The sequence below is a fragment of the Pteropus medius genome, unplaced genomic scaffold, assembly GCF_902729225.1.
Source record: "Pteropus medius unplaced genomic scaffold, Ma_sr-lr_union100, whole genome shotgun sequence".
Lineage (NCBI taxonomy): Eukaryota > Metazoa > Chordata > Mammalia > Chiroptera > Pteropodidae > Pteropus > Pteropus medius.
Window position 1 is genome coordinate 2,449,176 of NW_024349227.1, and position 9,675 is coordinate 2,458,850.

General features: G+C 49.8%; 1 protein-coding gene across 1 annotated transcript in view; it reads left to right on the top strand.

Moving 5' to 3' along the window:
• KISS1 (KiSS-1 metastasis suppressor) overlaps positions 1-4,598 on the top strand; it is a 5,340-nt gene extending 742 nt beyond the window's left edge. The window contains exons 2-3 of the mRNA XM_039881840.1: positions 2,006-2,146; positions 4,045-4,598. Coding sequence (XP_039737774.1) covers positions 2,044-2,146; positions 4,045-4,283 — 342 coding nt within the window. The 5' untranslated portion in view covers positions 2,006-2,043 and the 3' untranslated portion in view covers positions 4,284-4,598. The remainder of the gene's footprint in view (positions 1-2,005; positions 2,147-4,044) is intronic.
• Positions 4,599-9,675: the final 5,077 nt, after the last annotated feature.

Here is a 9,675-nt window from a genome sequence, read left to right on the forward strand (position 1 = left end):
TGGGGAGGAGGCAATGGGGGGAGGCGAGAGGAGCACAGAAGGAGGAGCACGACCTTGTAACCACACGGCCTGCCCACTGCCCCCTTCCTCACTCCCCTTCCTGCTTCTGCAGAGCATCCAGAATGCTCCATCTGAAATGCAAGTCTACACACATTCCCCCCCTGCCACTGCCTTAGATTCTTCACTTTCTTTCCAGCAAAGCTCCAGCCTCCTGGGAGGCTAGAGGGCCTGCAGTTCCCTCCACCCTGAGCCCTGGCTGGCCTGCCTTCCATGTAAGTCTTTATTTGTCCGCCTGATTCCTGCAGAAAATCTGCCTAGACCCTCTAGGACGGGTTCCCATGGGCTCCCACAGCCCCCTGTATACTCACAGGCCTCCAGCCTATCATTCACGTTGCTCTTTTAAAATGGTCTGCTTAGGACTCAATTTCTTGTGCTAGACTTGTTCGGGAGCTGGGCAGCAACCCTGTGTCTTAGCACACCTGTGTACCCCAGCACCTAGCACAGCACCCAGTCAGTGCTCAAGGAATGATTTCTGAACTAACCTGGACCCTATGCATCCATGATCCAAAGCCACAAAAAAATGATTTTACACTCTTCTCTCTAATGGATCAGTCCTGCCTCTACTCCCCGCCCTGCCCCAGGCCTTAAGGCAAATGCAGAAAGCCATGGTCTGGATTTCAGAGTGTCACAGAATCAAAATCTTCACTGATAAGTGGCTATCTGAGGGGACAGTCGGTGGTCAGTCTGACCCAATGCTCTTATTTTACAGATGGAGCCCAGAGATGGGGTCGACTTGCTCCGGTCTCCCAGCAAGGGTGGGCAGAGCTGGGACCGGATCTGAGTTCCCCGATCCCATTTCAGAATTCTTCCCCTCCACTCCAAGCCTGGATACTGGAGAGAGCAAGGAAGGAATGGGGAGTTGGGGCAAGGACAGAGGGATGGATGGGGCTGATGCGCACACATGACAGCTCTACTGGCCCCTCACCCGCAGCCCAGAGTGGCTCCAATCTTAGATCTGGCACCCACACCCTCATGGCTCCTCCTGAAGCTCTACTGCTTCCCTATCAGTTTGTCTTTAATCATGTCTGTTGGACAATCCCCAAGTGCCTAATGATTTTTTAAAAGAGAAATTAGACTTGGGAGCTGGAAGAGATGGGAGGGGTCAGGAGAGGGTAAAGGGAAAGAGAGTGAAGTGAAGGTCAGGGTACACAGCTCCCACCTCAACAGCCAAAATAATGAGGTCAATTCAATTCATATCCTCTCAGAGCCCACAGAGAACAGAATATGGAGACAATTGACCTGACAAATCACAGAAAGGTTTTCTCTTTCCTGAATTATAGGCAATAGGACAATTTAATGACGGTCTTCAGGCTGTGAAAGGCTATGAGAGAGAGCAAGATGATTGCCTTTCTTCCTTTTTCCATGAAAAAGAAAAAGAATTAAGTTTTTATTACAGCAGGAAGGAAATGAGCCAGGTCCAAGAGGGCACATTCTAATGGGGCGAGTGGAGCACAGAAAGCCGTGGATTTATGCCGAACCCAGCATGGAGGGCAGTGACCAGGCTCCAGAAAGAATGTTTAAACCTCAATGTCCTCCATGCGGTGGAACTCCTTGCCACTTCACTCCAACCCTCCTTGCTCACTCCTACACGTGATATCTCATCCCTCATTTCTCCAGCATTCCTCTCAACTCTGGCCACTTTCCAACCTGAGCAGTCCTGCCCCTTACACCAATAGGGATCTTTCCTTCCTTCCTAACCTTACTGGCCTGGCCTCCTCCAGGAAGCCCTCCCTGATGATTCTCACCTAGCATGAGTTCAGCTTTGACTATACTGTGCAAGTGGTCTCAGTTCCATTTCCATGATGCCTCCACTCAGACTCATCCCTCCACCAGGGGCCTCCAAGGGCAGGGGCTTCCTCCTCCCTTCACTCTGGGCTCTGCCCCAACACCCAGCCCAGACCTGTGCTTGACCTAGTCCCTCCTCCCTCTCCTCCCTCTCTATCAGCCTCAAGGAACTTCCAGGACCTGAGCCTTCTCACCAGGATGAACAGAATTGTTTCCTGGCAGCTGATGCTTTTTCTCTGTGCCATCTCCTTCAGGGAAACATTAGAAAAGGTGGCACCCATGGAGAATCCTAGATCCACAGGTAGGCATTGTCTGGGGAAAAGGGTGGAAAGGAGCAAGTGGGTTGTTGCAAAATGAGATTTACCACATTTTTCAGATTATGGCTAGTCTATTGTGAGTTAAACAACGTCTTTAACAGAAACCCAAGACTGGCACATGCAACTCATTTAGGGCCCCCAATAACTTTGCAGGTTAGGGATGGCTTACCACTGCTAAGAGCATCAGCAGGCTCACCGAGGGTCAGGTGCTTGTTAACTAGCAAGCTCCTTCATGGTTTTTCTCACACTGTGTTCTCTGCTCCACAATGACCACCTCTCTGTATATCTGTTGGGAAGAAATTTACTATGCAAGTTTCTTTCATCAGTGATCTCAGCCCCTTTATGGGGAGTTTAGGGAAAAAAAAAACTAAATAAAGGACAGATCCCATCTACCTTGTGAGTTCACTATGTTACTGATGAGCTGGAGAAACCTAGGCCCAAATATGTAGATATCTCCCCAAAGTCACTCGAAGCTGCAGAACTTCAGCAGGTGTGGAAGCTCCCTGAAAGCGTGTCTCTGAGTGGCACAAGCTGGAACGGTGCTACTCCCCAAGTCAGATGTTGTGAGTTCAACACTGCTTGGTGGTCAGCCTTCCGGGCAAATGAGAGTTGTGGCTTAGCTTCTATGGACCACAGATCTTCCAGCTATGGAACTTGGAGCACAGAGCATACCAACACATGTGATATCACTGTGCCCGTAAGATATCCCAAAACAGAGAACTTAGCCCTCTATGTCCTTTGCCAAGACTGTCTTCTCTCCTGGGATCGGGTGTCCTTTCTGGGTGAGAATAACCTCACCCCTGCCCTGGGGACATTGAGCTTGTTGGCTGTTTTGGGCAAAAGGCTTTAGGCGAGGCCATAGACAGGAGCCTGAGCAGTGATCCTACTGCTGAGACAGCCAGTGTAACTGAGAAGGAAGCATCTTCCCATCCCATCTCTTCTTAAGAGGCAGCGCCTCCCAAGATCATCATTAACGCCGGCCATGCCCACATGCCTCCTCCCCACAACTCCAGGGCACTGAAGAGCAGGGCTCAAAGCCAGCCGCCGACCCCCCTCCCCGCACCCAACACACACACCCACCCACTCACACATCAGGCTCCATTTCCACTAATCTCTTACCACAATTGGCTGGGGTCATTGTGTACTCAGAGCTAGTTGCACTATTTACTGCCAAAAATTAGAGTGAACTTAATGAGCCTTGCCTGTGAAGTGCCTTCCAAATTAACCTTGTCAACCCTCAGTAGGAAGAGGAGAGGTTACACCCAGAGTGGGGGAGATGAGCAAGTTAGGGTGACCCCGATAATTCTCCGTTCCTCACTGAGTCCTTACATAGCTTATTAGGGGGTTATAGTTATTGAGGGCGTAGAGACACAATGGCCTGGGTTCCACTTTCTTGACTTCTGTAACCACAAGTTTTCATTAGCTTTTATATAGTTAACAAGCATTTATGGAGGCCCTACTGTGTGCGAGACCCTGGTTCGAGCACTCTGAGGTAAAGGGAGGAATGAACATGGGGGGGCTTCCCCGCCCACAGTGCAGTGGGGGAGCCTGCCGCAGAGCCAGGCAGGGAGCCAAGCTGTTTTCTTTCTTTCCACACTCCAGCCTGTTTGCTTCCTAAAAGGAAGTAATTTAATATAAAAGATATTGAAGATAATTCTGGAAAAGTCGAAATCAAAGCTTTGTTGAAGGAGGGAGCAGGAAATGGCCTGGCTACAGAGCTGAGTTGCTGGTGCTGGCGGTGCCCAGTTGGCACTGAGCTCTTAGCTTCCTAGAAGTCAAGGAACAAAGGGAAGCCTGGGCCCGGGCTGTGAGCCGCTGGGTGTTCCGAGACGCCTCTCCTGGCCCCGCCTCACTCGGCCTCTCCCTGTGGCTCTGTCCTTAGGCCAGCGACTCGGCCCCCTGGCGTTCCAGCCCCACTGGGAACAGAGCCTGCGGTGCGCGGACCCCGCGACCGCCGCGGAGTCCCGGCGGCTAGGCCTGTGCGTGCCCCGCAGCCGCCTGATCCCCGCCCCGCGGGGCGCCGCGCTGGTGCAGCGGGAGAAGGACCTGTCGGCCTATAGGTGGAACTCGTTCGGCCTGCGCTACGGCAGGCGGCGGGCGGCGCCCCGGCATGGCGCCTAGGGACAGGAGACTTCCAACGCCCCCCTGGTGGCCCCGCGCAAGCGGGGCGGGGCTGGGGGCCGGCAAGGGGAGGGGGCCTGGAGCTTCTGTCCTGAAGCAATAAAGGAAGTGCTGCCAGCTCACCCGCGTGCGATTCGTGAGTAATTTTTGCAAGCAGCGCCTGGGGCCGTTTCCCTTCTCTCCTCGGTGGGCTCTTGAGCTAGTTCTAAGATGGCGATAGTGTTCTCAGGGACAGCGCTTTTCAAACTTGAGGTGGTGAAGGACCAGGTTTTTTTCTTCATCCTGGGGCAGATCAATACTTTTCACACACACACACACACACAGAAAATTTTTAAAATAACTAAAGAAACACAAATTAGATGCTGCTTGGTGTTTTCAGCAATATCAAATTTCCATAAAATTTTCCAAAGATATCCTCTTCCTTTTTAGACTTATCTCACTGCAAATGCATCACAAACATTTAGCAGAGAGGCGTGGGCCACGGCACATACTTTAAGTAGCTCTGACCTAGGCCGGTGGAAGGCAGACAGCTTAAGTACCTCCCCTTTTCCCTGGGAAGTTTTCCGCCAGTTGGACAGCTTAATTTGGAGGATGATGCCAACCACTGCCCTGGCCATCGAGGCTTAATATCACCCCAGCCTCAGAGTCCAATCTGAACTGAGTGGTCAGCTTCAAGGCACTGAAGCTCTACTTCAAGTGCAAGGGGTGTCAGCAGTGGACTGGACCATTCATCCTCCCCCTCCTCCCCCCCCCCAAGCCCTGGATGGAGTCAGTACTTTACGTGTATCCCTAACTCCTCTGCATCCTCATAACCACCCAGGGAGCTGGACATGTATCTCCATTTTCACAGGCGAGAACCCTGAGGTTCAGAAAGATAAATAACTCAAGGCACACAGTCCATGAGAGGCAAGCCTAATCAGGCTTCCAACGCCAGAGCGGGGCTCCCCCACTGCACTGAGACGGCAGCGTTTGCCATCTAAGTCAGCTGTGGTGGATATCAGGAAAGGTCAGTCTGCCTTGTGTGCACATTTCCAGGGATCCCCAATAGCTGGGGAGTTGGAATTGCTGCAGGGTGGAGTAGAGCTTGTCAGCAGAGAAACTCCAAGAAGTCCACCCTTCTACCCAAGATTGGTCCAGGTTGACAATATTCTTTCTCATAAGGACTGTGGGACCCACCACCATCTCAGGAAGTACCACAGTGTTCCACCCATTACGGAAACCAGGTCGCCATAGAATGGAGGCAGGTCCTTGTTGCTATGGCAATGAGATAGGCTGCTATGGGAACATGACAACATGCTCCAGTCCATTTCTACCCTGAAACCGTCCTCCAGGATCTCTTAAATTATCAATACTGCTGTGAGTTCATGTCATAACATGGCATGACAGGGGATGCTGTTTTTATTTGGAAGGGTATCACCCCCTCCCAAGCAGCCTGGGGTCTCTGTCTCAGGGAGAGCAGTCATAAACCCAACATCCATTCTGTTAAGTGAGCTATGCTCCTACTCCCCGAACCAGTCTTTCCCTGATGAAGACTGTATGGTAGGAAAAGGTCGATAGGTCTTTAAAATCTGCTCTTAGCCAGCCTCATTTTATAAAATTCCCTGTGACCCCTCTAACCCCTCCTCATAACCTTAGGATTAGGCAGATAGGAGGTAGGGGAGTGTGTGTGTTGCTTCAGGAGCATGAGAGTGAAATGTGTTCTCTGGTATAAGAAGCAGACTGTGGGCATATGAGAGGGTGTATGTGAGAGAGGTAAATATGAGAAACTGCTTGCATGTTCATAGACGTGTCTGTGTAACCATGTGTGAGGTGGGCCCTTCTAACTACATTTCAAAACTTATCAGCTCCCACTGCAACCCAAGTGCCTCCAGGATATCTGTTCTAGCTGACTCAGCAGGTAGCCGGAGAAGCTGGGTCTCTCTGTCCCATGCCCCTTGTCCCAGAACTGCTGCCTCTGAGACTCTGGACTTTGTAGTTCTTGGCCCCACATTTTGGGAAGAGATCTTTGGTTTCATGGGGCTCCCAGCCTGACTCTGAACCTGCTCCCTGGATTGGAGGAAGAGTGCAGGGCAGGTAGGAGGCTGTGAGGGGCTACAGACATTACTGGCCCCAGAGGCTTCCATCCTCCACTCCAGACTTTCTGGGTGGGCTCAAAGATCCAGCGCACCAGAGCCCAAAGACCTGGAAGTAGGCCTGCCTAAGGACACTAAAATCCACTTCTTCCTGGGGTCTCCGGACAGTCTTGAGGGGGAGAGAAACTAGGAAGGCCCAGGCATCCTTCACTGGAGGAAGGGGAGGTAAGAGGGGCTCTTTCCAGGTCGCACCCCTTTGGGTAAGTCTCTTACAATAGTAGGGAGCTGGTCTCATGCCCCATGCAAAGGAATATGGTAGGCAGGGCTGGGAGGGATGCAGGAAGATTTCTGGTTCTCGAATCACTCTTTTTTTTTCCTCTTTAATATCACTCTTAATAGAATAACAAGTAATGTTTGAGTCCCTTAGTGTGCCAAGCACAGGGCTACTCCATTTCATACTCACAATAACTGCATGAAGTGGGCATCCCCGTTGTGCAGAAGAGAAGATGGAGGCTCAAAGAGGTGGTGTGCTTAAGGTCACATAGCTGAAAAGTTACAGCGCCAAGAGTCAGACTCACTTTCTAACTCTGCATGCCTCAATCCTCCTATACACTACAGCCCTTCCTTTTCCCTGAGCCCCTGTGGGACAGAGCCAACCTTCCTCCTGAGTGATGTGTCTTGGGAAAAAGGTCTGGCAGCCAGTGTAACTCTACCCTGTCCCTTTCCAGACTCTTTAACCACAAAACAGGTGAAGTCACCAATCGCTAGAGCAGGGCTCCTCCCCTCAAACCTCCTACCAGAGACAAGACATCTGAATTTTGACCGTCTGTCTCTTTTCTCTGGAAGCAGCTTTCCCAAGTTCAGACTTGGTCACAGGGAGTGACAGATGTCAAGTCCAAGGAATGCCAGCATGCTCTCCCCCCGGCCTCCCCGCCCCCTTCAGTGCCTTCTTCCGGTTTAAAGTCATCAGAGCCCAACACATTCCCATGTGTGGCTCAGAGCAGAGAGCCTGGGAGCAGGGGTTGGTCTTGGTTGTTGGGAGAGCCAAGACATAATGGCCCCCATTTTCATCACCTTCTCAGGTTTTGCTTGCCCATGTCCAATATAGTTTTCACAATTGTCCCTTCGATATATTACCTTCACAAAATATTTAAAAGTACCACTTTTGACACATTTATGTGTGCTTACTCCTTATGCCTCTTAAAAGACAGCAAAGGAACAAAAGAGGTACAAACCCTCAAGGACAAAGAGAAGGGAGAAAAGACCACAGAAGATGGGAAATGACACCAGATTCTGGAGATGAAATTAAACGAAGGGCTTGGCAGAATGCAGGAAGCTACACATCAAAGCCAGCAAAGGGGGCACAGAGGAGACACGACTGATTCACCCCCAGGACCAAGTCTCAGTACTTGGAGGTGTCTGGGATGAATCTTGGGCTGAAAACAGGGGGCGGGGGGTGGCGCTGGCTGGAAATCTGTATATGGAGAAGCTAGACTTCCCGTGTCCCCTCTCCTCAGCCAACACAGCTGGCTGTCCCACTAGCCCACTGGGAAGAATCTAGAGGCTTCCACTCTTAAGGACACAGTGGAGACCTCTAGTCATGGGGACACAAGCACAGTGAGGATGGAGATGAAGAGTGTGGCCGAAAAAGAGAGAGATTATGTGAGAGTCTGTCTGGGTGAGACCACAACTCAGTCCCAGTCTTTGTTCCCAGAATGTAGGCAGTAAGGTGTTGCCTCCCCAGGCAGGACAGAGAAGGCCCCAAAGAAAACACCTTCAGATACTAACACTGGAGGGTGCCTGGATGAGTCCATTTAGGATGCTATAACAAAATACCACATACTGGATGGCTTATATACAACAGAAATTTATTTCTCACATTTCTGGAATCTTGAAGTCCAAGGTCAAGGGGCCCCAGATTCGATGCTCAGTGAGAGAGCCTACTTCCTGGTTCATAGACAGCTGTCTTCTCTCTGTGTCCTCACATGGCAGAAAGGAGAAAGGAGCTCTCTGGGGTTTCTGTGATAAGGGCACTTATCCTGTTCATGACTGCTCCACCCTTATGCCTTAATCACCTCCCTCAGACCCCACTTCTAAATACCACCGTATTGGGAGTTAGGATTTCAACATACGACTTATTTTGGGGGGCGGGGGTGATGACACAAACATTCAGTCTATGGTAGTGCCCCAGAGAAAAGCCAGCTCAGAGCCCCCATCTAGAGTGGGGTGCTCATAGCCCCGTCTAGGAGCCCTAGGCCTGCACACTGAGTTTCTAGGCCACTCACCTGTTTCTTAACCATGGAGAACCAAGGGGCCAGGACGTCAGAGAAAGCCTCTAGTTTGAAAGAGGACCCCAAAGCGAATAAACACAGAAAACAGAGACATCAATTTTAAAAATTAGACTGTAATTAAAATCCAACAATTTTAAAAATTAGACTAATTAAAATTAGACTGTAATTAAAAGAGGGCATGAGAGAAAAATTTTGGATCCATAAAACAAGTAGTGGATCTAATAAATATAGAAATAATTAAAGAATCAGAAAGGACTTGGATATTAAATTTTAGGAGAAAAGAAATTTTTTAAAAATAAAAGAGTTAGAACATAAAATTAAGGAAATTTTCTGAAGGTAGAACAAAAAGAAATCGGAGGATACAACAGAAGAAACTTAAAGAATAAACAGAAGCTGTAACATCCTAACAGTATGAGTTCCAGAAGAGAGAAAGGAGAACATGGGAGAGAAGAAATGGCCAAATAATTAATGCAGGATGATTTCCCAGAATGGAAGGATGTGAATTTCCAGATTGAGGGTGTTTACTGAGTGCCCAGCTCACGAGTGGAAAATGTCCATCGCCAGAGATAAAGAAAAGGTGGCGAAAGCCCCTAGAGATGAAGCCATAGAATAGTCGAGAATCAGAGTTGCACCAGATTTGTTAAAATCAGAAGATATTGGAAAAACGATTTCCAATTTCAGAGGGAAAATAAATTTCAATCTAGACTTCTATTCACAACCAAATTATTTAGAGCAAGGGTCAAATGGAAACACTTTTAAACATGCCAGGACTGGAAATGTTTACTTCTCATGCACCCACCCTCAGCAAGCTTTGGGAGCACTTCCTTAACAAAGGCGCAAACGGAGAAAGGACATCCTCAGAGCCCGGACACAGAGCCACAGAGGAGAGCCGAGAGGCGTAGTGTGCAAACAGCAGTGTGCAGCCCATCTGGGCGCACAGGGCCTCCAGGAGAAAATCCCACTGGACATTTCACCGGGTGGAGAGAGGGTTTGGAGCACCTGGGCAGAATTCATGGTATCACAGAAAAA